This window comes from Delphinus delphis, chromosome 6, assembly GCF_949987515.2.
Source record: "Delphinus delphis chromosome 6, mDelDel1.2, whole genome shotgun sequence".
Taxonomy (NCBI): Eukaryota; Metazoa; Chordata; class Mammalia; order Artiodactyla; family Delphinidae; genus Delphinus; species Delphinus delphis.
Window position 1 is genome coordinate 533,725 of NC_082688.1, and position 27,876 is coordinate 561,600.

General features: G+C 61.2%; 2 protein-coding genes across 3 annotated transcripts in view; both read left to right on the plus strand.

Annotated features, from left to right (window-relative positions):
* Positions 1-17,796, plus strand: part of PNPLA7 (patatin like phospholipase domain containing 7) — a 31,416-nt gene extending 13,620 nt beyond the window's left edge. The window contains 18 exon segments of the mRNA XM_060013636.1: positions 2,029-2,092; positions 2,211-2,263; positions 2,266-2,357; positions 3,538-3,628; positions 3,631-3,675; positions 3,678-3,703; positions 4,428-4,539; positions 12,510-12,581; positions 12,584-12,669; positions 14,575-14,697; positions 14,813-14,882; positions 15,497-15,613; positions 16,124-16,272; positions 16,646-16,744; positions 16,746-16,799; positions 16,879-16,984; positions 17,393-17,482; positions 17,690-17,796. Coding sequence (XP_059869619.1) covers positions 2,029-2,092; positions 2,211-2,263; positions 2,266-2,357; positions 3,538-3,628; positions 3,631-3,675; positions 3,678-3,703; positions 4,428-4,539; positions 12,510-12,581; positions 12,584-12,669; positions 14,575-14,697; positions 14,813-14,882; positions 15,497-15,613; positions 16,124-16,272; positions 16,646-16,744; positions 16,746-16,799; positions 16,879-16,984; positions 17,393-17,482; positions 17,690-17,796 — 1,556 coding nt within the window.
* Positions 17,797-19,015: 1,219 nt separating this feature from the next.
* Positions 19,016-27,872, plus strand: NSMF (NMDA receptor synaptonuclear signaling and neuronal migration factor). Of its 2 annotated transcripts, XM_060013679.1 has the most exons (15): positions 19,016-19,308; positions 19,693-19,754; positions 20,386-20,886; positions 22,081-22,156; positions 23,325-23,393; positions 24,273-24,325; positions 24,705-24,794; positions 25,320-25,444; positions 25,565-25,648; positions 25,740-25,773; positions 25,853-25,923; positions 26,068-26,147; positions 26,289-26,391; positions 26,589-26,664; positions 26,750-27,872. In XM_060013679.1, the coding sequence occupies exons 1-15, from the start codon at positions 19,238-19,240 to the stop codon at positions 26,845-26,847; spliced, it is 1,593 nt and encodes a 530-aa protein (XP_059869662.1). In that variant the 5' UTR covers positions 19,016-19,237; the 3' UTR covers positions 26,848-27,872. The 2 variants fall into 2 exon arrangements, with proteins under 2 accessions (XP_059869662.1, XP_059869663.1); XM_060013680.1 differs by lacking the exon at positions 23,325-23,393.
* The last annotated feature ends 4 nt before the right edge of the window (positions 27,873-27,876 follow it).

The window sequence follows — 27,876 nt, forward strand, 5'->3', positions numbered from 1 at the left end:
TATCTTTTCCTTGTTGACGGGCAATCTGGATACAGTCGCTTTATTGGATGAAAGTGTTGCAGATATCTTTCCCTCTGTGGCTTGTTTTTTTTATTCTTTTAATAATATCTTTTGACAAACATAAGTTGTTAATTCTAATATAGACCAATTTATTTATCAATTTTTTCCTATATTATTACTGCTTTTTGTGTTTTATTGAAGAAATTTCATGCTGCCCCCGAATCAGGAAGAGGTTCTTCTAAAAACCTTAGGGTTTTACCTTGCAAGTTTACAGTTCATTGGAGATTGATTTTGGTGATGATGCGAGGTAGAGTCAGGATTCCTTTTTCTATAGGATCTTCAGCTGCCCCAGAGCCCTCGCTTAGAAGGACTGGACTCTGCCCTGCAGTGATCTTTTGCTGACAGTCAGGTGGCCACATTTGTGAAGCGTGTTTTTCGAGTGAGGATCTAGGCCAGTGGTCCTTTTCTTCCACTTGTGAAGGTGTCAGTCCACTTCCTCTGGCTTCCAGAGCTTGGGAGAGAGGCTGTGTGACAGCCAGGCTGGCAGTGACTATCCAGGCCAGATCCGTCCTGGAGCAGCAGCCGTGCCCCACGGAGCCGACACATAAGTGCCTAGGCGTCAGCCTGTGTCCACGCACTGCCCTGGACCTGCCCATGGCCTGGGCCCTAAGCAGACCCTCCCCCGGACGGAATGGTCACCACAGTCCTGACTGCCTGGGGCTGCAGCCCGCACCTCGAGAGCCCAGAGCGCCACCTCCGGGGGGCTCCACACTTTCCCAAGGGCCTCCTCCGAGCCTTCCGAGTCCAGGCAGGCGGGCCCAGAGCAGGAGACGTGCCCTGAGGGCAGATAGAGCCCAGCCTGCGGTCCGCTGAGGACCTCAGGGCTGCGCTCCGCTGTGTTCCTGCAGCCAGACACGGCCTGCCTGTCCCGCCTCGTCCTAGACGCCCAAGAGGCGGACGGGGTGAGCCACCGCAGTGCCCAGGAGTGCCGGCCCTCGCAGGCACGTGAGGCATCAGCCCCGAGAGGACGCCCTCTCTCTGTCAGACCCACGGAGGGTGACCAACTCGAGCTTGAAGCTCTTCCCGACCTGGCCCGACCTGGCCTGACCCCCAGAGCAGGACTGCAGCCCCCAGGGGGACCAGCGCCCTTTGCCCCGAGCCCCCAGAGGAGTTGCTTCCCCGCATCAACGGGCTTCTGCCATTTGAGTCAGAGCTGCACAGACGCACAGGTCAGTCCAGCAGCCACATCACAGGGCACCACCCTGTGAAATGCACCCTTATGCTTGTGCCTCCAAGAAAGCAGATGCTGCCAGTTAAACACAAGGCGGTGATTTCTTGTCTCTCACCTTCTGATTACAAGCTCTCAGAGAAGCTCAGGTGTAAGCGAGGGTGTAAGAAGGAAGCCATGGGGAAGAGCCCGGCCTCTCCTGCAGCAGCGGGACTTCTGCATCCTCAGGGCGGTCCAGCAGCCTTCCTGACACTGAGGGCCGCTGGCCTCTCAGCTTTTGTCCCTGCCCCTGGCGGCCCTCTCACATATTCTGACGCTGGCCCTCCTGGCTGAGAGCAACTGTGTCTGTGTGGACAGCAACTCTAAGACCCTGTAGATGCAGGAAGCACGCTGATCCCTGGTGATAGACACTGGTGACCCGCACCTGACTGGAGCCCAGCCAGCCGGGCTGCCTTGGATTTGGGAGACTGTCTAATCTCGCACTTTACAAGCTTGTGCTTCCCTGCCCCCACGCATACACAGTCTCAGTGCCGCAGAGATTCAACCCCTTCATGTGTAGAGGAGGAGACTGAGGTTCAGAGAGGCCGCCCCTCCCTGTACTTGCTGCAGCCCTTCCACCGCCACACCTGCAGCCTCACCTGCCCAGAGGGTCTGCTTCAGGGCCACAGGCACTTCCTCATGAGTGGTGAAAGGCTTATTGCTTTCCAGAAGAGCAAACTTCCAGGAGAAGGAAGGGCCTCGCTTGTCCTCCAGTGTGAGCTGCCGGCACAGTTTTCTGTATTTGGTGGTTGTGTTTTCAGGCCCTGCCCTGCTGCTGACCAGCGGCAACGTAAAACAGCGCCTTGTCTCTGCTGCTCTGGACAGGTACGCCGGCCTCCGTGTCGGAACAGCCTAGCCGAGCTTGGCTTGCTGCTCTCAGTGGGTCCCAGCCCGGCCTTGAAATGTGCCCTGGCGTCTGCGCCCCTCTGTCTGTGCCTTCCAGTATCCACGAGCACCGGCTGTCCAGCTGGCTGGGGCAGCAGGAGGACATCCACCGATCGTGCTCTACCAGGTGGACAGCACGCTCACACCCTGGACCCAGCGCTGTATCCGGCAGCCCGACTTCATCCTTGTCGTGGGCCTGGGCGAGGTGAGCCGGCCTGCGTGAGTGGGGCAGTGGGCGGGGCCTCAGCAGGTGGGGTCCGTGGCCAGGGCTTGAGGGGAGGGGCCGGCCGGCTGCTGGGTTGGGCCAGGCAGTGGGCGTGGTCAAAGGGCTGCAGGCTGGGCAGGTCTTGGCGGGAGGGGGGCCCCACTCTCTCCTCCAACCCCTTGTTTCTCTCTTGTCCTCTGAATGAAGTATTTCAACAACTCAGAAAGGGATGGATAATAAGAGCAGACACCCAGGTATTTGCTCTTGTAAAGTCAGAGCCTCTGTCCGTGTTTCACGTTTTTACTATGTGTGTATATGGCACTGGTTTTTTTATATAAATAGTGCTCGAGTTTATACCATCTTGAAATTTCCTTTTTACTCAACACTTACACTTTTGAATTGTATCCATATTGTTTCACTCGTCTCATGGCTGTTTAGTTTCTATTTGTGAATGCCCCACCATCTGTCTCTTCTCAGCCAACGGACTGTGAAGTTACTTCACTACACGCGTGTGCAGGGGTGTCTTCAGGGCACCACCTGGAATTGCTGCTGAGCGGCAGAGGCTGTGTGTCTTCAGGTTCAGAGAGCTGCCAGACTGCAGTCCTGTTGTGCACGTGATGTGGGCGAGGTCTGGGGCTCCATGCTCCCTGCTCTGCACTGTCAGTCCCCTGTGTTCCCAACTTCCTGGGTGTGAAGTGGAGTCTCGTTGTCCCTTCATTTTGTGTTCCCCACCTCCTTCCTCTGCCCCGTCGTCTGTTCTCATTTCACGCTTCCATCCCGGTCCTGGGACAGCTACAAACTCGTCATCTCCGATGTGGGTTCCTGTTCTTACCAGGAGTGATGCTCCCTTGTGGGGGAGTGTTTGCAAAAGAAGGTTGCAGTGTGTGCGCCGCCTCCCTTCCTGCAGGCCCCCGGAGCTCCCTCATGCCCCCGCACCCAGCCCCGCACCCCCTGGGTCACAGCTTCACAGAGGAAGGGCCAAGCACGCCACAGCCGGGTCGGTCTTCAGAACCAGGGTGCCACCCGCCAAGGCCAAGACCTGTGTTGGGCTAGGGCGTGAGGCGTGGTCCCGTCCAGCCTGGGACGTCTGTGGACAGCCCCGCGCTGGCCTTTGGCTTTGTCCTGCTCGAGCCTGCGGCCTCTGCTGGGCTGCCTGACGCGGGGCTCCGCTCTCCCTTAGCTGGAGCGGGTGCTGGAGAGCGCGGCTGTGCGTGCCCAGAAGCGCCGGGAGGACGGGCCTGCGCCGGCCCGCACTGTGCAGCGGCTCAACCTGGGGGCTGCTGCTCCGGCCACCTGCACCCCTGCTGCCCTCGCCGCGTCTAACCAGGAGGAGCCTGCCCGAGCTGGTGAGGCCCGGGGCGGCTGGGGGCCCCGCCGACCTGCTTCGGGCCCTTTGCCTCTGACTCTGCTCTGAGCCCGCTGGCTCTGATGAGGGCGCTGGCTCTCCACGAGCTCTCCCGCTCCTGTGCACACATCTGCTTGAGCTTGGTCTTCGGATTCCCGGGGCCACAGGGTGACATGCCCCCCGGATGGGGGAGCCCCTACGGGGGGCCAGAACCCCAGAGCGATGGGCCTGAGGTTCCCACCTCCAGCTGAGGCCTCAGAGAGCCCGGTGGCCTCAGGTTGGCACTGCTTCCTCCTTTGGACAGCAAAGCACACAAATCCTGAGGCGCCTCCTCCTCAGGGGTCCCCAGCCCTGGCGGCTGTGCGCGGGCCGTGGTGGGAGCGCAGGGGCCGCCGGCTGGCCACAGCCCACCCAGCCCCACAGCTTGGTGGAGCCGCCCTGCCAGCGGCGTCTGCGCCCAGGTGGCCAAGCCCTGAGCGCCCTCCACCTCGGGGCTGTGGGCTTCGGCTGGGCCCGTCGGTATGTGGCCCAGCTGCCCGCACTGCCCGCCCCACCCCAAGAGCCCTCCCAGGTGAGCCCGGGCGCCGAGGTGACGACTGGGTCGGGATCAGACCCACCGGCCGTGTCCAGGAGGAGCTTTGGGTCAGGAGTGGGGTAGAACAGCCAGGCCACGTCGGGTGTGCGAACTCGGCCCGGCCCCCCGCGTCTGCCGGCCTCTCTCGCAGGTGGAGCCGTCGGAGCGGGTCTGCCAGAGGCCCCCGGACCGGCGCTCGGACTTCTCCGGCCTGGCGCGGGTGCTGACCAGCAACGCTGTCGCCTTGGTACCCGGGGGAGGGGAGCCAGGTGAGTCCCGCCCCTTCCCGCGGGCCACGAGTCGGTTACGTGTGCGCCTGCGCTGATCCTCCCCGGCTGGGCTGGCGCACGCGCCCGGCAGTGTTTCCCACGGGCAGGTGTCCCCTCCCTCCACAAAGACAGTGGAAGAGAATGTATTTCTCGTTCCGATTGTCTCCTCTTCTGAAAACTCCATTCTGACCCTTTGCCAGTCTTTCCGCTGGGCTGCGGGAGAGTTTCTTTCCATTTTAATGCACACTTTATGGAACAGTGATCTGCTCTGCTCACGACCGTCGTGAAGCAGCCTTTAGTTTCTTGGGCTGGTGGGTTCCTTTAAGGACTTTTAACCCAAAGCACTTGTACCCCAAGTTGCTGCCATTCTCCTGACCTTGGTTAAAGAGAAAAATACACGTGGGGGCAGAAACGGAGGGGCAGGTGTGTGGTGAGGGTGTGACAGGCCAAGGGCCCCGGGTGAACCGGTCGGCGCGAGGAGGGGCAAGGCAGCACCTCCTGCAGCATCTGTGCTGGACCCCCGCCCCTCTGAGGGCCAGGTCCCAGGGCCAGGGGTGCCCTGTGGGGTGGATACCCTCACACCCCTGGCCTCGGAGGACGTCAGGCCAGTCGCTGGGCTGGCGGGCTTGTGCCGCTTCCCCGGCACTGCAGCGAGGCTCCCTGAGTGCCAGGCCTGGGTGCCAGCCCTGCTTACCGTGCTGGCCACCTGTCCCCAGGGCCTGACGGAGGAGCCTGGCTCGCCACCTGCCTTGGCCCGAGGATGTCCCTTCCAGAGGACGCTGGAGTCACTGTGTGTGCACCCTGCAGAGTCGGGGCTGTGCTCGCGCCCGGCCCCTCCACTCCTCGGCTAATTGTAGCTGGAGAGGGTCAGAGAAATGATGCAGGTGAGCCTCAGAACTGCTTGTCTGGCCAGATTCACGCTCCTTACTTCCCCACTGTTGGAGACTCGGAGGCTCCAAGTTCTGGCCTGAGACCCTTACAGCCAGGAAAGTGGGGTGGGGACGGGAGGGGCTGCCCTTATGGAGACCCCGCCTCCTCACCCCCAGCCTCCTCACTGGCCTCCTGTGCCTTCAGCGCACGTTGTGGCCTCTCTCCGAGGGCTGCACTGCAGGGGAGGGATCCCGCGGTCCGCAGGCAGCGGCCAGGGTGGAACGCCTGCACGTGTTGGCCCTGGCCCCCTGAGTGCGGCCTGGCCTGGGTGGTGAAGTAATGAGTACCCTGCTCGTTTATTTGGGGTGATTTGGGGGCATCGTGTAGTGCTGTGTTTTTACCTGAAAGCTGAGCCAGTGGGCCTAGAAACTCGGGTGATTTACCCAAAGTTGCCGGGATGGGGGTAGCACTCAGCCTGCTTTCTGCGGGGCTGGGACAGTGAGGTGCCCTGGAGCAGCTGGCTTGCAGCAGCGTTTTTAATGAAAATTTAGTTAAAGTAATACTTAGTTTAAAAGCCATGTGGCCATTCTGTAAGGCCGTATGGTATTTGCATAACACACAGCAGTCCTCTGCCCCACCAACAAATCCAGAGATATCCCGCAGACAATATCCCACAGACAATATCCCACAGACAGTATCCCGCAGACAATATCCCGCAGACAGTATCCCACAGACAATATCCCGCAGACAGTATCCCACAGACAATATCCCACAGACAATATCCCACAGACAATATCCCACAGACAGTATCCCACAGACAATATCCCACAGACAATATCCCGCAGACAATATCCCGCAGACAATATCCCGCAGACAGTATCCCACAGACAATATCCCGCAGACAATATCCCACAGACAATATCCCACAGACAGTATCCCACAGACAATATCCCACAGACAATATCCCGCAGACAATATCCCGCAGACAATATCCCACAGACAGTATCCCGCAGACAATATCCCGCAGACAGTATCCCACAGACAATATCCCGCAGACAGTATCCCACAGACAATATCCCACAGACAATATCCCACAGACAATATCCCACAGACAGTATCCCACAGACAATATCCCACAGACAATATCCCGCAGACAATATCCCGCAGACAATATCCCGCAGACAGTATCCCACAGACAATATCCCACAGACAATATCCCGCAGACAATATCCCGCAGACAATATCCCACAGACAGTATCCCGCAGACAATATCCCGCAGACAGTATCCCACAGACAATATCCCGCAGACAGTATCCCACAGACAATATCCCACAGACAATATCCCACAGACAATATCCCACAGACAGTATCCCACAGACAATATCCCACAGACAATATCCCGCAGACAATATCCCGCAGACAATATCCCGCAGACAGTATCCCACAGACAATATCCCACAGACAATATCCCACAGACAGTATCCCACAGACAATATCCCGCAGACAGTATCCCACAGACAATATCCCACAGACAATATCCCACAGACAATATCCCACAGACAGTATCCCACAGACAATATCCCACAGACAATATCCCGCAGACAATATCCCGCAGACAATATCCCGCAGACAGTATCCCACAGACAATATCCCGCAGACAATATCCCACAGACAGTATCCCACAGACAATATCCCACAGACAATATCCCACAGACAGTCACTTCCGACTTTTCTTCAGCTGTTTCCTCATTTACGTTTCTTTTTTTTTTTTATTGAAGCATAGTTGATTTACAATGTTGTATTGGTTCTAGGTGCACGGGAGAGTGATTCAGTTTTATGTGTGTGCGTGTGTGCGCGTGCCTGCGTGTGTGTGTCTGTGTGTGTATATAGTGTACATATATTGTTTTTCAGATTCTTTTCCATTATGGATTATTACAGGGTATTGAATATAGTGCCCTGTGCTATGCAGTAGGACCCTGTTGTTTATCTGTTTTTTCATTTTTTCCAGTTTTAGATGATTAAGTTCCTAACCGCCCCCATATATGCACAGGGTCAAAGTCTGTTTGTGTGTCTCTGTCTCGTATCCTCCGTCTATCCTCCTCCTCAGCACGGGATCCCGGTGTGGTCCCCGCCCTAGTCAGCCATTGCTCACTGTTTGCCTTGCAGCAAGATGGGTCTTTGGAGCTAAGCCTTATCCTACTGTATATACGGCAGTGTCTCCCTCCTCAGAGTAATAATTGCTCAGTAGCCCACCGCAGATGCTGCTGGAGACGCAGCCCCCTCAGTGTGCTCAGACCACCAAGTCATCGCTGCTGAACTCACTCTGGAGCGGCCTCCTCTCAGCTCTGCTGCTTGCTCCCCAGTCATGCCGCTGGGATGTTGCCTTGGAGTTTCCCTTCACCATGATCCTGGGAACTGCCTTTGTCTCTCTCCTGTGTCCAGCTCCACTTCTGGATACCATGTCTTCCCCTTTCTTGATACATTCCTGATTTTGGTAGAGTTCATACTCTAGAAGTTTCCTTAAGAGAAGCTGCATGGGAGGGAAGAGTTTCAACGCCACGCTTAGCAGAAAGTTCCCTCACTCTGCTCTCACACTCGCATGACAGTTTGGTTACGAACCCTAGATGGAAATACTTTTCCCTGAGAACTTTACGGTGTGGTCCCATCATCTTCTTAGCTTCCAGTATTGCTGCTCTGAAGTTCAGTGTCGTGTTCTTCATGAAGCCTGTTGCTTCTGGATCCTGTAGGAGACTCTCTTCACTCTTGTGTTTCTGGAAGTACTTGAGGATGTGCCTGGGTGTCTTTTCCCCCGTTAGGCTGGGCAGACTCGCAGTGGGCCCTTTCAAATTCGGGAATTCATCACCTCCAACCCTCGGAGCGTTGGCTAAGGCCCGCACCCCTGCTCCCTGCTCCCTCTTCTGGAGCACAGTGCAGACGACCCCTCATCCTCTCGTGCTCCCATCTTTTCTTTTCTCTCCCAAGTTTCCATCTTTGTCTTTTTGTTCTACTTTCTGGGTGATTTTTCTCAGATGTATCTTCTAATCGATCTTTTTTTGCTAAGATGTTTCTGATGTCTGAGTGCTTTCCTCAGTTTTTTTCTGTTTGTTCTAGTCGTGCAGTTTGAACTTCTCTGAGAATAATAATGCTTGCTTGCTCGGCTTTCCGTTCCGTTCCGTGCCGGCCTGTGTCGGCTCGGTCCCGTGAACTCCGAGTCTCTGAGGCTGTCTGTGTGCGCTGACCGCACCCGTGGCGTCGCCGCATGGGCCCCTGTGGGCCCCTGTAGTCCTCCTCCTGTCGACAGACACCTGGGTTATTTTCTGGGTCTGGTTACTGTGCACAAAACGGCTACAAGCATTCTTGTGCAGATCTTTCCTGTGCACATATGTGCTCTTCTCTTGGGCTAATACCTGGCAGTGGAGTTACCTGTCCACGGGGTAGTTGAGCAGTTTTACACCCCCGCTGGCAGTTTTGAGAGTTCGGGCTGCCCACATCTCTGTCGCCCTTGGTATCGTCCGGGATGGAAGTTGTGGCCACACCCCTTGGTATCGTCCGGGATGGAAGTTGTGGCCACACCCCTTGGTATCTGGCCACACCCCTTGGTATCGTCCGGGATGGAAGTTGTGGCCACACCCCTTGGTATCGTCCGGGATGGAAGTTGTGGCCACACCCCTTGGTATCGTCCGGGATGGAAGTCGTGGCCACACCCCTTGGTATCGTCCGGGGTGGAAGTCGTGGCCACGCCCCTGGTGGGAGGAGGCCGTGCCTCACCGTGAGTCTGATCTGCATCCCTGGACTCGGGTTCCAGGCGCCTCTTGGTCATCAAGTTCCACGCGCCTCTCTCACAGGTGGCTTGCCCTCTACTATTTAGTTAGAGGAGTTATTTATATACTCTGAATACGAATCTTTTTTTAATTTTCTTTTTTTAAATTAATTAATTTTATTTTTGGCCGCGTTGGGTCTTCGTTGCTGCGCGCGGGCTTTCTCTAGTTGTGGTGGGTGGGGGCTACTCTTCGTTGTGGTGCGTGGGCTTCTCCTTGAGGTGGCTTCTCTTGTTGCAGAGCACGGGCTCTAGGCGCGCGGGTTTCAGTAGTTGTGGCACATGGGCTCAGTAGTTGTGGTGCACGGGCTTAGTTGCTCCACGGCATGTGGGATCTTCCCGGACCAGGACTCGAACTCGTGTCCCCTGCATTGGCAGGCGGATTCTTAACCACTGTGCCACCAGGGAAGTCCCTGAATACAAGTCTTTTACCAGATATGTTTATTACTAATATTGTCTTCAGTCTTTGACTTTTGTTTTTGTTGTAATGGCATGTAATGGCGTTTTTTGATGAGCACGTTTTAACTCTGATGAAGTGTGATTTCCCAGTTTTTTACAGTTTTTTAATTTCTGGTGCTCTGGGGGCTCTTGCCTAGGCTACATCTTCTCAAAGCTTGTACATCTGGGCCTGCAGTCCACCCACAATTGTTTCCTGTGAGTGGCGGGGTGTGAGGTGAGGGTATTCTACATGGTTGCCTAGTTGAAGACTTTCCCTCCCTGCTGAGCTGCTGAGGCGTCTGAGTGAAGCACCAAACACCTGCCCAGGTGTGAGCTGCACGGAGGCATGTGTTCTGTCCCAGCCACACCACTACACTGTCTTTGTTACTCTAGCTTTATGGGAAAGCATCCGGCAGTGTAATTCCTTCAAATTCTTTTTCTTGAAGTTGTTTGGATTGTCCTAGGTCCTCTGCATTTCTGTGTAAATTTTAGAGTCAGCTAAGTATTTTATGGGTTTTTTTGCTATTGTAAATGGTATGTTTTTTTTTTTAATAAATTTATTTATTTTGGCTGCGTTGGGTCTTCATTGCTGGGCACGGGCTTTCTCTAGTTGCGGCGAGCGGGGGCCACTCTTCATTGCGGCGTGCGGGCTTCTCATTGTGGTGGCCTCTCTTGTTGCAGAGCACGGGCTCTAGGCACGCGGGCTTCAGTATTTGTGGCACGCGGGCTCAGTAGTTGTGGATCGTGGACTCAGTAGTTGTGGCTCGCGGGCTCTAGAGTGCAGGCTCAGTAGTTGTGGCGCACGGGCTTAGTTGCTCTGCGGCACGTGGGATCTTCCCGGACCGGGGCTCGAACCGGTATCCCCTGCATTGGCAGGTGGATTCTTAACCACAGCGCCACCAGGGAAGCCCTAAATGGTATGTTGTAAATTTCATTTTAAATTGTTTGTTGCCACTATGTAGAAATACAAATGATATTTGTAAATTAATGTCATGACTTACAACCTTGCTAAATTCACTTCTTCCAGTACCTTTTTTTGTAGTTTTTTTACATTTTGTTCTTCTGAGAATAAAGACAGTATTTCCTCTTTCTTTCCAAAATACCTAAATGCCTTTGTTTCTTTTTCTTGCCTGTTGCACTGGTTAGGGCTTCCAGCGCAGAGCTGAGCAGAGGTGGTGAGTGTTGGGGAAAGCATTCCCTTTAAGCGCTAAGTGCCATGGCTGCCAGCTCGGCTCTTGGGTTTTGTAGATGCCCTTTATCAGACTGAGGAAGTTTCCTTCTATTCTTAGTTTGCCGAGTTTTTATCACGGGTGTTTTTTTTTATGGGTCTGTCAGATTGTGTGATTCTGCTCCTTTATCCTGTTAATATGGTGAATCACACTGAGTGATTTTAAAGTAACATCAAACATCACCTTCTTGGGATGGACTCATCTGCCTGTGGCATGTGGCCCTGTTTCTGTGTCACCTGACCCCTTGGGTCTGAGCAAGGTGGGCCGTGCTTGTCCTTTCTTGAAATGTAGGCAGGTTTGTTTGCCTACCTTCCAAAATTCAAAACTGAATTGGAAGGTGCTGCTGCTTTCCCTGTTCTCTGGAAGGTTCCAGGTGGCTTGTGTTGGTTTTCCTTAGATGTTTAGTACAGTTCACTAGTAAAACCATCCGGACATGAAATTTTGTGAGGATTTGAAAATTAAAGATTCAGTTGTTTTGATGGTTATTGAACTCTTCAGGTTTTCTACTTCCAGCGTCGGGTCTGGTAGGTTATGTTGGTCTAGGGATGTGTCCATTTTATCTGATTTTTCCTACTTACGGCATGAAGCTCACACTAGCTTCTTACCTTCTTAATTGGAGCATCTGTCCAGAGGTTCCCTTTCTCAGTCCTGATATTGGTTATTAAGACCTTCTGTCTCCCTCCTCCTCCCTCTTTCTCTCCCTCTCCGTCTCTGTCCCTTTCTCCCTCCCCCTCCACTCCCCGACCCTGTCCGCCTCCCTCCGTCCCCCGCTTTTTACTTTTATGGACCAGTCGTACCTGAACTCGTCCTTTCGGGGATCCTCTCTATAGTGTGTTTGTCTTCTGGTTCATTAACTTCTGCTCTTTATTATTTCCTTAATTTTACTCTTTTGATTTAAACTGTTCTTTCTTTCCTAACTTGCGGGCCAGCAGGCATTGTCTGTGAAGGGCCAGATGGTGAGTCCGCGGCCTCGGCAGCCGGCGCGGAGCAGGGGAGGCCAGCTCTGTGTGTGCTGGCCCTTTGGAGGCAGCGCGCCTTTCTGTTCTCAGCCTGGTCTGAAGTTCTCTTCGTCTCGGGTTTCCAACAATGTAGGGTTTTTTCCTTTAATTTACGCTCAGCATTTAGAACGCTCCTTGAACCCGACGCTCAATGTCAGTCATCGGTTCTAGAACTCGGGTGTTGCCTCTGTCCACTTGCACTGTCTGTCCCTCCTCCTGGCTACAGTCACACGCTCTCTTCCGCTCACACATGCTGTTTCTGGTTGTGTGGCGGACATCACACACGAACAGTGGCCACAGTGGTCTCAGCCCGCGCTGCTTTCCGGTGGTGGCTCGTCCGGCCCTGGGGGCCTCCACCTGCCTCCCCACCCGCCCAAGTCTGTTCAAAGCCTGTTGTTTCGGCTTCACAGCCTCCCAGACGCCAGCGGGTGGAGGAGGCTGAGTGCTGGCTGCCTCTCGAGAGCGTCCCACTTCCTCTCTGAGTTGGCATCTTTGCCCCTCTCCCTGTGGCGTGTGCAGGACTCAGGCACCGAGGGGTGGGGTGGAACGGGACGGCCGTCCCCGGGGTCCTGGCGGCCCGGCGGCGCTGACTGCCTGCTCCATCCTCCTGTTGGCGTAGAGGCTGTGCCCAGGTGGGCATCATCCGGGCCCTGACAGAGGGCGGCATCCCTGCGCACGTGCTCGGACGTCCACCAGGGCCTTCACAGGCGCCCTGTGCTCTGAGGAGTGGAACTACAGCCAGATACGGATCCGGGCCAAGCAGTGGGCTGAGGTGAGGGGCCCTGCAGGGCCGGGGACGCAGGAGGGCATCGAGACGGACGTGGCTCTGCAGGGCTCTGGCCTCAGAGCGTGGCTTGTTGGGGCAGGGAGGGCACAGAGAAGCAAGGGCGTCAGTGTTGTGGGATGGGCTCTGGTTCATGCCTGGTCTTGAGTTGTAAAGGTGACTGAGGAGAGGTTAGTGCACCCACAGTTCCCCGCATTTCCACACCCACCCCACAGGGCCATGGGGGCACCAGTGCCGGTAGGCAGGCAGGGGGCAAGGCCTAGGTCGGGGCCCTTATTGGGGTTTCTGTGGGAAGGGCAAGGCGGGGCAGGGCACACAGCTTAAGATCTGCCCGTTCGAATAATTCCGGCGGGTTTCTGGGCATAGCTGCCTGGCACCTGGCCCTGGGTGATTCAGGCTTGGGGTGTGCGTTAGACACAGGTAGTCGGGTGTGGGCTCTGGAAGGGCTGGGTGAGCCCAGGTCTGTCTCTCTCCCCCGGTGTGCGGGACCCCAAATGCCAGAGCATCAGGGACACATAAAGTAAGAAATATACGTCGTTGGTACAGTTGGCCCTGCGGTGAACGGACGCCAGGGGACAGTCCAGGATCTGGGGACCCACCCGGGCAGGCGGGCTGCAGCCTGCCCTTCTCAGGGCTCTGCTCGTTTTTTGTGGAGCAGAATGGAGCCCTGGCTGCAACCGAGAGTGGGCTCAGAAGTGTTGGCATTCTCATTTTTAAAAGAAAAGATGGGCCTCCTCTGAGCAGAAGCTCTCAGAGCAGGCCATCTGCCCGATGCACAGATCCCCAAGGCGCCCAGTCTCCCTGGGGGCTGCGGGCTGCTCGGCTCCGGTCACTAAGGACAGCCTCCGAGGGCAGTGGCCGCGGGGGACGGTGCTCTAGCCTCAGCAAGGGTCTGCGTGCAGGTCGGGCAGAGCTCTCCCACGGGTGTGGGAACAGCCAGGGGGCTTCGGGCATCATGTCCTGCCACCCTGAGTTTGCGCTGGGCCAAGGGAGCCCACTGGGCAGCCACCCTGTGGGCCATGGGGGATGGACCCCCCAGGCTGCTCTGTGGTCCCACCTGTTGGCACGTGGAGGGGGCACGGTGGGGTGGCTGCGGTGCTGGGCAAGGGCCTCCTCGGGAGTGAGGGCCTTGCTGCCCGCAGAGGACACCAGGGATGTCCCAGGCTGTCCTGGTTCCCTGTCCTCCAGGGGCGCGTGTGTGCCTTCTGCTCGTCCACGAGTCTCAGTGAGAGCGGCTGGGGGCGCGTGACTCACCCCCAGCTGGGGGCCCACGCCCACTTACAGCCCGTCCCAGCGTCTGTCCACACAGAGGCAAGGAGGACCCTTCCTCTCCATCCCTGACCCCTGAGGAGTCAGGCATTCTTGGGCCTGTGCCCTGTGCTCACGGGTCCTCACTGAGGAAGGATGGGCATCGGTCCTACCAGAGATCACGGGGCTTTGGCAGTGAGGGCCCGTGGTAGGGCTGCTGCTTCCCAGGATCAGAGGGGTGGAGCGTCTGCCGCGGTGGAGTGTGAAGGCCAAGCCCAGGCCAGCCCGGAGGGGCAGTGGTGGACGCTCAGCTGGCCCTGGTCCTGGATGGGCCTTGTCCCAGTGAGCCTTGAACCGTCCCCGCTGAGCGGGCGGTGAGGGCCCAGCTGGCCAGGCCTGCCCGGGGTCAGCAGGCGTTCCTCTGGGACCTCCAGGCCCTGCCATTCAGGCCACAGTGTTTGCTCCCCACAGGCTTCTATTCGCAGAAAGCGCACGTGAGTGCCCAGGTCCCTGCTCCCTTCTCCTGACGCAGGCTCTTGGTGTTCCCTCGGGGTCGCCTGCTGCTGGTGCCCGGAGAGGGAGGCAGGGGTGAGCCCCTTCTCCTCTGCAGAGGCCTCACACGTGCCCCCGTGTGCCACCCCCCAGGATGTGATGTCGATGGTAAAGACCATGCTGGACCTGACCTACCCCATCCCCTCTGTGTTCGTGTTCTCGGGGGCTGGCTGCAGCAGAAGCATCTGCAGTGTCTTCAAGGACAGGCAGATCGAGGTGCACCCCCAGCAGAGCCCACGGCCTCAGCCTGCCTGGGTCTGGACACCCTGGGCCCACAGGGTCGAGGGCTGGCAGCCGGGGGTGGTCCCTCTGAGTCCCGTTCCCCTCGCAGGACCTGTGGGTCCCCTACTTCACCATCACCACGGACATCACAGCCTCTGCCATGAGGGTCCACACAGATGGTGAGCACCTCCTCCCGGGGTGCAGGCTCCCCAGCGGGGAGGGGCGTTAAGGGGCCAGTTCCAGGCCAGGCCCAGGGAAGCCCCAGGATCTCCCAGAGGAGGCAAGAGGCTCGGGGAGCTGTGAACAGAGATGACTGCTCTGGGCCCAAAGGCTGAAGGGTGCACAGGGAGAGGTAGAGATGGGACGGGGGCAGAGGGGCAGACTGAGGGCCCACGTGGGTCACAGCTGCGTGTGGGTCGGAGCAGAATGCTGAGGAGAGAGCCCATCTGTGGGTGGGCGGCTGAGGCCCTTCTCCAGGCCAGAGTGTTTTGGGAGCCCCTTGAAATGTGTCTGCTTAGAAGTGAGTGGGGTGGCAGGGCTGGCAGAAGCTCACGGCAAGGGGAGATGTGGGCAGGCCCAGAGCAAGCCCGGCCCCCCTGGGCTCCGTCTGAGGGGGAGGATGTCCAGGAAGGGTGTCATCTGCCCGGGCCTGGTGCTCTCCGCCGGAGGCCAGACGTGCAGGGCTCAGGACCCATGTCGGCGAGGCTCTGAGCCGAGGGTCCAGGGCAGGAACTCACCCTGGGCAGCGAAAGGCTCCTTTCCTCTCCCCCGATCCCTCTGGACCCCCTCCCAGGCTCACTGTGGAGGTACGTGCGTGCCAGCATGTCCCTGTCGGGCTACATGCCCCCGCTCTGCGACCCCAAAGACGGACACCTGCTGATAGACGGGGGCTCCATCAACAACCTCCCAGGTACTGTGGCGGATGGGGGGCGGCCGCCCGGCCCCGCCTCAGCCCCACCGCTCCTGCGCGCTGGGGGTTACGGGCGTGCGCACGCTCGGCGCTGCGTGCTCCCAGCAGATGGCTCTATTTGTCGGCTCAGCAGTGCTCAGAACCAGGCCAGGTAGAGGGGCCGGCCGCAATTAGGGCCCGTCTGTGCCCACAGTCAGAACTAACAGCCTGCAGGTGTCGGGTCTGCTGTGGGCAAGGCCCCTCCTGGGGCACACCTGTCACCTGTTGGACAGCTCTGTGCGCTTGGCCGACCCCCTCCGCAGGCCCAGGTGTGAGGGTGGAGAGGAGGCCGTCCCCACCCTCCAAACCCTCACCCCCGTCCCCCTACTCTCAGCGCCTCTCAGGCAGGCTCTGCCCCCAGCCCTGGCTCCACCCCAACTTCCCCCAGCTCTGACCCGTCACCCCAGCCAGGCTCCCGCCTGGGGCTCTGCATACCTGTCCCCATTGGTGACCAGGCCACTTCCTCCCCAGCAGATGTGGCCAGGTCAATGGGGGCAAAGGTGGTGATTGCCATCGACATGGGCAGCCGGGATGAGACAGACCTCACCAACTACGGGGATGCGCTCTCCAGGTGGTGGCTGCTGTGGAAGCGCTGGAATCCCTTGGCCACGAAGGTCAAGGTGGGGGCCCAGCCCTGCCTACCCCAGCTGCTCCTCCCCACATCCTGGCGCCTGTGTCCCTGAGACCCTGAGATGGGCAGGGAGGGGGTGCACCTTCCAGGCTCTGGGTCCAGGAGGGTGGTGGTCGGTCACTCACCATCCCTGCCCGCCTGGGACCAGCTCTGGGAAAGGAGCCAGGCCTAAAGGCTCCACACACCCCAGGACCCCTGGCTGGGTGCCCAGCCTCCCCCCAGGCCTAGTAGAAATTGCCTCCCCTTGGGGGGAGGGAAGGGGAAGGAAGGGCCAGGGCAGGAGACTCAGTGGCTGTGCCCAGATGGAGGCCAGGGGCCACGCAGGGACGGGAGAGCCACACTCAAGGGCTGTGACATGGCAGGTGTTGGACATGGTGGAGATCCAGACGCGCCTGGCCTACGTGTGCTGCGTCCGGCAGCTGGAGATGGTGAAGAGCAGCGACTACTGCGAGGACCTGCGCCCCCCCCCCCAACAGCTACGGCACCCTGGACTTCAGCAAGTTCGACGAGATCTGTGTGAGTGTCCAGGCCGGCTGCCCCTCCCAGGCCTCCCTGCTCTCGCGTCCCGATCACGGGGTTCCCGGTGTGTGTGCAGGAGGTGGGGTACCAGCACGGCCGAACAGTGTTTGACATCTGGGGTCGCAGTGGCATGCTGGAGAAGATGCTGCAGGATCGGTAGGGGACGAGCAAGGTGAAGGCGTGCGATGTGAGTGCCTGAGTTGGCACCCCTCCTTCCTCTCCCACTCCTGTGACCCGTCCTCTGCTGCCCAGTCCAAAAGAGAGGCAGGGCTCCCTGCAGCCAGCAGCACGTTGGCACACCCTCTCAACTGCTCAGGCCTGCAGGTTCCCCTGCCCCGCCCCAGGGGCCAGAAGACAAGGGCAAGGGCAGTGGCCCTGGGGGCTGTCTCTTGGCCTCTGCCCCCCTTTGACTCTCCACCCTTGAAGTGCTCACGTGGGAGAGGATGTCACTGTGGGTGGGGGGCTGCTCAGGACTCTGCCTGTCATCCGTGCCCCACCCGCATTCCAGGGCTAGGACCACAGAGGGTCATAGAGAGGGTGGGGCCGGCTGCGGTCAGGGGCTTCGCCAGATGTCTCCTTCGCCTCTGCCCCCAACGTGCTCACCTGCCCCAATGCCTCCTTCATGGACCTCACTGAGATCGTATCACGTGTCGAGCCTGCCAAGGTGGCTGCAGCAGATGGTGAGTTGGACCCCGGGCCATATGCCCGCACAGCTGAGGATGGTAGTGGCAATGTCCCCTCCTGACCCTTGACACTCTCAATAAGCCACCCTGGCCACCAGGCTCCCTCTAGCAGCCCCTGGCCCTGGTAGGCTGCATATGGGGACCCATGCCGGCCCCTGCCCCTGCTCTCAAGAGGATACCTGCATGGCCCTGCTCTCTGCCCAGATGAGTCTGACCACCAGACCGAATACAAGGAGGTGCTGCTGGGCAGCCCCAGCCGACCTGGGCTCCGACTCAGTGAGCTGCCCGGACACCCTGTGCTCCCCAGCTGAGCTGCCAGCTCCAAGGGCTCCAAAGCAGGCCAGCTGCTCCCTCCCTGCTGCCCTCCTGGCTTGCCCCCACCTTGACCTTGACCGTGTGTGCGGTTTGCTTCCAGGAGGACAAGCCCTCGCTTTGGCCTCGGCACTCCCGTCTGGCTTCCCCTGAACCATCCCAGGACTCCTCGTCCCCCCTGGCCCTCTGACCAAGATGGGTAGAGGTCTCTGCTCTGATGCACCCTGCAGCCAGCAGCTCCTGTGGGTGGGTTTCAGAGAACCAGCTGGCGCAGCTCCTGCAGCTCTTCCCCAGCCTGCCAGGGAGACCCTGCTGGGGCCCAGGGCCCTGCTGGCCGGTGTTGGAGTGTCTGGGGCCTCTCTGCGCCGGCCGCTCCTGGTGGGGCACTGGGTCCTGGCATCCCCTGCACACACAGCAGTCCTGGGGGGCTGTGTCGGCCCCTGCGGGCCCCCTGAGGCCTCTGAGATGTCAGAGCCCCTGATGCTTCTGCTTAGCCTATCAATAAAGGTAGATCTGATTGTGTGGGACATGTGGTCCCTGTGCCGAGGTCCCCCGGGCAGGGGGCAGCACCAAGATGGGCAGCCCCACAGTCCTGAGGCTGCAGGGCGGAGTGGTCACCATGCGGGGACCCCAGGACCCCAAGCCAGGCAGGCAGGACACCCAAGGTCTGGGGTGCAGCTGGGATCCCCCCAAACCAAGGATGAGGCCCTCCCGAGCTCTCAGGCATTGTTTCCATTCTGTACACACAAGAGTCTTCCCTAAGATGATGCCCACACCTTACTTTTCAGATCATTAAATAGCGCCAGGGGGGTCCTTTTGTACAAAAAAGGAGACCTGTCAGCTCTATGACTTTGGAGTCCACGATCCCTGCAGGTCTCGGAGCAGGGCACATGGGTCTGCGAGAGCAGGGAGACCCTTGACCGGAGGGCCCAGGACCCTGAGATCGGGGGAGCGCAGGCCTCAGTTTCCCAGCTCCAGAGGCAGCTTTGAGAGGGCGGAGAGATGGTTGGTCCCGCCCCCTGCCGCCCAACCCGGCCCCCTGGCCCCCCGCCCCCCCACCTACTGCCGGTGTGGTGGGCGAGGCTTCAGCGTAGTCTCTTCTGGGCCCCGCCCGGCTCTGACGTTACGGTGGGCGGAGCCTTCCTCGCCCTGCTTTGGCTGTGGACGGCCCGGCCCCAGGCCTGACGTAACGGGGGCGGCCCCGCCGAGCCCCGCCCCTTCCCTGACGTCGCGGTGGGCGGAGCGCCACCCCCGGGCCTGGCAGTGCTGTTCGGTGCGGCGGAGCGCGCGGAGTGATCGGCGCGGCCATGCGGAAACCGAACCCGAGCCCAAGGCTGAGCCCGAACCCGAGCCCGATCTCCGGCGCGGCGCGGCTCCCCCGACGGAGGCGACGGGCGCGGGGCGCGCTCTGAGGCCTGGGGATGCGCCGCCGCCTCGACCATGGGCGCCGTCGCCTCCCGGAGGAGGGCGCTGCGGAGCGAGGCCATGTCCTCGGTGGCGGCCAAAGTGCGGTGAGTGCGGCGGACCGATCGCCGGGGCCAGCGCCGCCCCCGCCCCCGCAGCGTGATCGCAGCCGGCGCCCCGCCCCCACCTCCGTGCGGTTCCCTTCCCTGAGGCTGCGGTGGGCGAGCTGCACGACCTCACGACCCTCACACACACTGGGTGGCAGGGGCTGGATGGAAAGCAGACCTGGGCCCAGGTCTGGCCAAGGTGCACCGACACCCAAGGGTCCCCGAACTGCGACCTGCCAGCCCTGGGCATTCTGAGGTGGGATGGGAGTGCTTGCTGGGGGTGACCCCTGAGCCCTCCCTTGCTGGCGCCGAGGACCTGGGTGGGGTGGGGACGCCAGGGTGGGTGGTGTGCACTGACGGCGCACCCCGCTGTCCACCCCTCAGAGCAGCCCGAGCGTTTGGCGAGTACCTGTCCCAGAGTCACCCCGAGAATCGAAACGGTGCAGGTAAGGGCACGTGAGGCAGTGCCGGGACGGGGTCCACCCACAGCCCCCCATCCTAGGCGAGAGGATGCTGTCTCCTGTCCAGGTCAGGCCCAGCCCGTGCTTACTGTGGGGCGTGAGCAGGCAGCTAGTGCCCTGCTGGGCTGGCTTCCTCACGCCCCCTGCCCCGCCTGGCCCAGAGCCCCAGGAGGAGCTCCGAGTCACTCATCACCACGGCACCCACCCAGCTTGGGCTGTTGGCATGGCAACAGGCCTCCTGGCACCCCCAGGACTGGCACCACTGTCTCTGGGGGCCAGCTGGTAGGGAGGAGGGGAGAAGTTGGCACTGGGCACATGGGCGTGGTGGCAGGCTGGGAGGTGGCCTGCTTGTTTCTGGCCCCCCCCCATCACCCACAGGTAGCACAGCCTGTCGCCCACACGCACGTAAGAGGGGCTTGGGGCCCCGATAGGCGTGAGACGTGAACCTCTAGGGGGAGTGCGCAGCTCAGAAATACCTCTTCTGAAGTCATCAGGGCCCACGGTTCGTTCAGCGGGCCAGGCACCCGCTGGGTATTCATTCCCTGCCTTCAGAACACCCGGAGACTGGGAGGGCAGGGCCAGCAGGCTGCAAGCTCACCTGGTGCCTCTCCCCCAGACCACCTGCTGGCTGACGCCTACTCTGGCCACGACGGGTCCCCCGAGATGCAGCCTGCCCCCCAGAACAAGCGCCGCCTCTCCCTCATTTCCAACGGCCGCTATGAGGACAGCCTCCCGGAGGAGGCCGTCAGTGGGAAGCCGGCCGGGGAGGGCCCCCAGCCCCGTGTGTATACCATCTCCGGGGAGCCGGCCCTGCTTCCCGGCCCGGAGGCCGAGGCCATCGAGCTGGCTGTGGTGAAGGGGCGGCAGCAGCGGGAGCGGCACCCCCGCCACCATAGCCAGCCCCTGCGCACCAGCCCGGGCGGCAGTCGTGAGGACGTCAGCAGACCCTGCCAGAGCTGGGCGGGCAGCCGCCAGGGCTCCAGGGAATGTCCTGGATGTGCCCAGCTCGCCCCCAGTCCTTCCCCTCAGGCCTTTGGGCTGGACCAACCGCCTCTGCCTGAGGCCGCCAGCCGCCGCAAGAAGCTGGAGAGGATGTACAGCGTTGACCGTGTGTCTGGTGAGGGGGCTCGCTGGGGGCCTGGGCAGCTTCAGGCAGGATGCTGGTGCTGGGGTCGGCCAGCCAGGCAGCGAGCACTGTGAGGCTTGGGCAGAGCAGGGTGCCCAGGTCACGGCCTGCAGGTGGCGACCTGCCGCCACATCCCGTGCCCCACCTCAGGCCTCATGGTTGGCTCTAGCCTTGCCAGCACCAAGTCACCGGAGGAGTGCTTCCCCGAGGAGGGGGCCTGGGAGGGTCTTAAGGGTTGAGCAAGTAGAAAACCTGGCTGAACGGGAAGATCGGGCTGCCTCCAGGGAGTCCTGGGGAACAGTCCCTGCCCTGGGGCCCACTCACCAAGGGAGGCGCATGATTGCCTGGGCCCAGCCAGCTAGTGGGGCTCGCCCCAGGATGGTCGAGCTGTGCCGGTGGCTGCGGAGCCCCGGAGGCCTGCTGTCGGCAAGAGGCCTCCCTGGGACATTCACGTGGCCCCACGCTTCCTGGCTCTGAGGTTGTCATCTCCTGAGAGCAGAATTCTACCTAGCAGACCTGGCACGTCCTCTCAGGGCACCTCTTGGGCCTCCAGATCAGCAACCCAGCTGGGCCTCAGGGCACAGGCCTGGGGTGTGGGCAGTTCACCTCCACGACCTCATGTTCCTCTGATGCACCCAGGCCAGGGGCTGGGACGGGGGTCAGGGAAGAGAGTAGAGCGACCCACTCTGTCTAGTGGCTGTAGGGGCCCTGGGAAGGGGCGGTCTCCACCTCGCCCTCCGAGAAGGGTCTGGGAGAGGGGAGGTCCAACCAAGTGGACGCCAGAGTGGGCCGCAGAGAAGGCCCTGGAGACCCCAAGGAGAGGCTGCAGCCATTTGTCCCTGCCCTTCCCCTCCTGCTTAAATGGAGACAAAATCAATCCTTTCCCTGGGCACCCTGGAGGCAGGCTGTGCTCTCAAAAGAACACTCGTCAGCTGTGGGTAGCAGAGGGAGAGCCAAGCAAAGACAAGCGTCACCAAGCCGCTGAGCTGTTGTGCCTTGAAGAGCTGAGCGGACACCCAAGCCTGCTGGCCCTGCGCCGGCCTCCCGACCTGGGAGGCGGCTGGGGAGCCCTGGCGCTTCTCCTCCACCGTCTGTGGCAGAAGCATCCCCTTCCCCGACAGGTGGGGGTAAAGGCTTCAGGAACCCCTGAGCCAGCCTAGTCACTGCTCCTTTGGTCTTTTCCAGATGACATCCCCATCCGTACCTGGTTCCCCAAGGAAAACCTCTTCAGTTTCCAGACAGCAACCACAACTATGCAAGCGTGAGTCCCGTCTGATGTGTGCCGGGCCCAGGCCGGGCGCCGCCTTCCTGGTGCTCAGGAATTACTGCCGGACCCTCTCCCGTCCTGAGCCCACCTGCGTGGCTGCTTCTGAGCAGCCCCGTGTGCCGTGTACCGCCCGCTCTGCCTGAATGTGTCAGCCTGAAGGAAGGCAGGCCTGGCTGCTCTGAACTCCCGCTGCCCCTCCCCCGCCCCACCCCTTCCCCACTGCCCTGTCCCTCAGTCCCTCCAGTCCGTCCATCCTGTCCTGCGGGGACCTGGCTGGGGGCTGCAGCTGATGCAGCCACCAGCAGAGGTGGTTCGCTGCCCTGTGTCACCCAGCTCCGCCTTCACGCACGCCCCAAACAGCGGCCCACTTGTGTTTCGTGTGTTGCAAGCGATCACAACTTAGTCCCCTGGGGGCGTGCTCTTGACCTTCGCACAGCTGGGTGTTCTGTCAGGGCTTCCTTTCAGGGAGGGACTCTGCTGCAGTGTCCACGATACCAGAAGCTTCCTCCTGCGTGTGCTACCCTGGGGAGCGCACCACCGCCCTTGGGCCGGACGGGGGCCGCTACCTTCGCTGCTGGACCCAGGGTCGGCAGGGCACAGTCAGGCCTCTGTGCGGCCTGACAAGGTCACAGCATCTGGTGGCCTGGGCCACGGTGGCTTCCGCGTCTGCTGCCCTTGCAAGGGCTGGCCTGCGGCATAGCCGGCACCCTGCTGGTGCCCGTGTGCCTGTGAGGGATCCTCCAGGTCAATGACAAGAAAGGAACTAACTGAAGGGCGGTTGGGGGTCTGAGGGTCTCTGCTCACTGTGTCTTCTCTCTCACGCTGCCCCTTCCCGCCTCGACTCTAGCATCTCGTAAGTACCGTGTGGACCTCGAGCCTGAGGGCATGGCGGTTGTCCCTGGGGGACTCTCCCACCCCCACGTAGGTTGGGGCAGGCCAGGGACCTGGGCCTTGACCACGCTGGCGTGCTGGGTCCCAGCGAGCGCCAAGGCTACAGCAGGGCCTGCGGAACTGGGCCGCGGACGGGCGAGGCAGGCCAGGACCTTCTGCCTGGCCCAGCGCCCCGGGTGCCCGCTGGGCCCTGTGCTTGAGCCGCTGCCCCCACGTCTCTGTCCCTCTTGCCTGCGGCCAAGGGCAGTGCTGACTCGTGGTGGTTTCCCAGGGTGTTCAGGGGCTACGCGGAGAGGAAGCGCCGGAAACGGGAGAATGATTCCGCGTCTGTAATCCAGAGGTAGGGCCTGCCAGCCACTCGCCACCAGGGTCCGTCTCTTGTCTGTCCTGGTCTAGCCTGGGCCCACCCAGCTCAGCAGACCTGATGGGGGAAGGGCGGTGGCGAACACTGGCCTGGCCCTGCTCTGGGGACGCGGCAGGCAGGAAAGGTCAAGCGGCCTGAGCCCCTAGGCCTGTGTTTTGGGGGTACAGTGACAGCTGAACTGCAGCCAGCTGGCCCCCCTGTGCCTTTTTCTGGCCCTTGAAGCCCGGAGCAGTGGGGTCAGCAGCCAGGCTTACCCTCCCTAAACCCCACCCACCTCAGAGATGTGTCCAGGAAGCTTGTCTGTCCATCTTGGAAGTTGGGCTTTGGCAGGGCACAAAGTTTGGAGTGAAGGAGACCTGCTTCTGAGGTGGCCCAGGGACACAGCGGCAGGGGAGGGGGCAGCTGCCAGCCCCTAGCCCACCTCCCGCTTGGGGACAGTTGTGCTGCCCTGGCCACCGTGCGCAGGAAGCAGGAGCCCTTGACCACGGGGGGCGGGAGGCTCTCGGGGTTCAGAGTACCTGGGCGCAAGGAGAGAAGGGAAGCGTGGGCAGCGAAGGTGGGAGACCCGAGTGCACAGGGTCGCCGAGGGAGCTGTCCTGGGAGGGGGTGGGGCTGCAGGAGGAGGCTGGCTTATCGTGCCTTTGTACTGGCAGCAAAGGGGGAGCCCGGGAGGAGTCTCAGGAGGAGAGGGACTGGGTGGGATTTGCCTGTGGGAGAGCTGGGGGCGCCGGGAGGGCATCCCTCACGGCAAGGGGCAATGTTGGGACGGTGGCCAGCAAGCAGTGGGGAGGGGAGCGCGTGGGACGGGGCGCCACCCTCGCGGCCCTCACCAGCCCCCGGTGCTTCCGCCCCCAGGAACTTCCGCAAACACCTGCGCATGGTCGGCAGCCGGCGGGTGAAGGCCCAGAGTAAGGCCCGGGAGCGGCGCGGGCGGGCGGGGGCGCGCTGTTCTTGGCCGGCTGGGGCTTTGCGTGCTGCTCTCTGCGCCCCAAAGGCCCGCGTCCCCAGGCCCCGCTGCGGCCCCGCGGGCGGGCACCTTCCCACTCCCAGGCTCCGCCCCAGGACAGGGCCCCGCCCCTGCACTCAGACTCCGCCCATGTCCACCTAGCACTGTCCTTGTCCGCCGTCGACCGTCCGCACTCCCCACTCCCGCCCCTCCCGCCGCAGTGGCGTCCTCCACTCTCCGGACCCCCTCACGGTCCCCACGTCCTCCCCAGCCAGCCCCTGTCCCTGTCCACCTCGTGTGGCTGCAGGCCCCGCCCCTAACGGGTTCTGCTTTCGCTGCAGCGTTCGCCGAGCGGCGCGAGCGGAGCTTCAGCCGGTCCTGGAGCGACCCCACCCCCATGAAAGCCGACACCTCCCACGACTCCCGAGACAGTAGGTGCCCGGCGGCGCAGGCCAGCGCATCTCTCCCAGAGGCTCCCCTAGGCCCCCAGTCTTGCGCTCCCACCCCGGGGGAGCAGCTAGGCTTCTGCGCCTTTGCTGAGCCTCAGTTTACCAGACTCGGGGGGGCGCCCTGGCACCTCCGATTTTCTGGGCAGGGGTAACTAAGGGCTGCGGCTCGCTGGCTGCCCTGGCCTGGTGCCGCCCTCATGCCCGAAGCCTGAGGAGCAGTGCCAGACTCCTCCTTGGCCCAGGCGACAGGCACGCCTGGCTGGAGCTGACCCTTGCCCTCCGGCTCCCACTGGCCTACACCAGGGTCCACCGCCTTCCAGCCGCCAGCCTTGCCAGGCTGCTGGGGTCCTCAGCTTGGCTCTCACCCACCCTGGGTTTCCCCCTGACCTGGAGGACCCTCTGGGACAGGGCTTGCTGGCTCTGGCCTCCACGCATCTCTGGGGGTTGCAGCCGGGACAGGAGGCGCTGCAGCTGACCCTCAGGCCCGTGGCACATCCTGCCCTACAGGTAGTGACCTGCAGAGCTCGCATTGCACCTTGGGTGAGGCCTTTGAGGACCTGGACTGGGAGACGGAGAGGGGCCTGGAGGCTGTAGCCTGTGACACTGAGGGCTTCGTGCCACCCAAGGTCATGGTGAGGCCCCACACAGCTGTTGCAGGCTGCTCAGCAGTGGGGGGGGGTCTCAGGGGGGCTCCTGCTGCCCACTGGCTCCCAGGCGGCCAGGGCACTGAGTGGCCCCCTTGTTGTTCCCAGCTCATCTCCTCTAAAGTACCCAAAGCTGAGTACATCCCCACCATCCTCCGCAGGGACGACCCCTCCATCATTCCCATCCTCTACGTGAGTGCCTGCCCAGCCCCCATCGCGGTGTCGGGTGGGGGGTGCTGCCTGAGAAGGGCTCTGACGTGGGGCTGGCTTCCATCTGTCCCAGGACCACGAGCACGCCACCTTCGAGGACATTCTGGGTAAGTACTCCGCCCCCCCCACCCCGCCCTCTGGTCTTGGGGCTGCTGGGGGCGGCACTCACACGTCTGCCTCCTGCAGAGGAGATAGAGAAGAAGCTGAACGTCTACCACAAGGGGGCCAAAATCTGGAAGATGCTGATTTTCTGCCAGGTAGGGCTCAGCCCTTCCTGCCCAGGGGTGGGGGGTGGAGGGTGCCACCTCCCTGGGCATGCACGTTTGCATCTGCACGTGTTGAGGGCAGCGGTGGTTGGACACCGGTGCGCGGCCCCGTCTGCTAACTGCAGTCTCTCACAGGGCGGCCCAGGACACCTGTACTTGCTCAAGAACAAGGTGGCCACCTTTGCCAAAGTGGAGAAGGAAGAGGACATGATCCAGTGAGCTGGGGGGAGCTGGGAGGCTGGGGGGCTGGATGCAGCACCTGCTGGGGCGCCGTGTCCCCGCAGTGCCTCCTGTGATGCCCCCTCACACCTGGGGGTCGGGCTGGAGGCCACCTGTGACCACCCCTCCCCCGCCAGCTTCTGGAAACGGTTGAGCCACTTGATGAGCAAAGTGAACCCGGAGCCGAACGTCATCCACGTCATGGGCTGCTACGTCCTGGGGAACCCCAACGGGGAGAAGGTATGGGGCCCAGACCCCAGACCTGTGAAGGGTTGGTAGAACCCCCATTTCTCTCCAGATTCCCTTTCCCTTCTCCTCCCAGAGAAACCCCCATGCCTGGGCCTAACCAGCTGGGGGCGTCCTGTCCCCCACCCCCCATTCTCCTCATCCCTCTCTCTTCCCCTGCCCTGAGCTCATGGCCCACCCCCTCTTTTCAGCTGTTCCAGAACCTCAGGACTCTCATGACCCCTTACAGGGTCACCTTCGAGTCCCCCCTGGAGCTGTCAGCCCAAGGTGAGTTTGCCGGGCTGGTCCCCAGTTGTGGGGTGGGTTCCCGGGGGCGGTGGCCTGAGCCCCGGCCTCGCCCCTCCTGCCTCAGGGAAGCAGATGATCGAGACCTACTTTGACTTCCGGCTGTACCGCCTGTGGAAAAGCCGCCAGCACTCGAAGCTGCTGGACTTTGAGGACGTTCTGTGAGGGGCGGGTCCACCACCCGGCCGCTTCCTCGGACCAGCGACGGGGGCTGGGCCGCTGTGTGCTGCCCAGTACCGTGTGGGTCCTGGTCTTCACGGCCACTTCAGGGCACCCTCAGACGTCGCTCAGGTTCCCTCCCAGGGGTCTGCTCCTCAAGGCATCACGGGTCAAAGAGGTCCCAGCCCCCGCGCCTGGGAGGAGCCGCCGCGGCCGGTGGATGTTGACCGGGTCTAGGCCTCGGCTGGAGGCCGCAGCTCTGGGGCGGTTCCTGTGCAGGGTCATAGAAATAAGTGCAATTTTCTACAACCCCTGAGACGATTCAGAGGGAAGCAGCATCGCTGGTTAACTAGTTAAGTGCTACGTTACTAGTAACGGCGTAGACCACCCGGCTCAGCGTGTGTTCAGGACCTTGTCTGCCCCAGCGCCCCAGCCCTGCCGTATCTGATCACCAGCACCAGGGCGGCCCGCCTGCCCGGCCTGGCTCCGTCCCTGGCCGAGTCCCTGATCGTCTGTGCTCGCGCTGCTCTCGCCACCCCGCTTACCTGGCCTCGGCCGCGCCGGCTCGGCAGGGGTGCCTGGGCAGCAGCTGGGGGGCACACCTTCCTTTCTTTCAGAGCGGGCCCTGCCTGCTCCCCGGCCTCCCAGGCCCGCCCAGCTCCCTGCTGCTGTCCAGCTCAGCTTTTGGCGGCCGAGTTCTGAAGGCCTCTCCTAGTGCAGAGCCCTGGGGTCTCGGCGGGGCCTGCTGGGGCTGGGTCCTGGTGGGTGAGAACCCTGCTGCACTCCACGTAGGGGCCTGGACCCTGCAGCCGGGGCCTGAGAGCTGGGCGGCCGGTGTGCTGTGGGCTCGAAGCCTGGCCCGTGGCCCAGTGGGTGGGCTCTCTTGTACATAGCTGGGGCTCGGGGGCTGGCCCCCCTTTGCAGAGCCTGGTCTGAGACACCTGGCTGTGCCCCCAGCCAAGGGGGGGCGGGGGCTGAAAAATGTACGACTTTCCTTAGAGTGACCATTAAATCTGATTCTCTGCTGCGGCTGCC

Excerpts from the sequence above, each read along its gene's own strand:
- NSMF (XM_060013679.1), top strand. The coding sequence starts at position 19,238 with ATGGGCGCCGTCGCCTCCCGGAGGAGGGCGCTGCGGAGCGAGGCCATG. Across the intron at positions 24,326-24,704 it reads CCGGCGGGTGAAGGCCCAGA|CGTTCGCCGAGCGGCGCGAG; the intron begins GTAAGGCCCGGG and ends CTTTCGCTGCAG. Across the intron at positions 25,774-25,852 it reads CACCTTCGAGGACATTCTGG|AGGAGATAGAGAAGAAGCTG; the intron begins GTAAGTACTCCG and ends TGCCTCCTGCAG.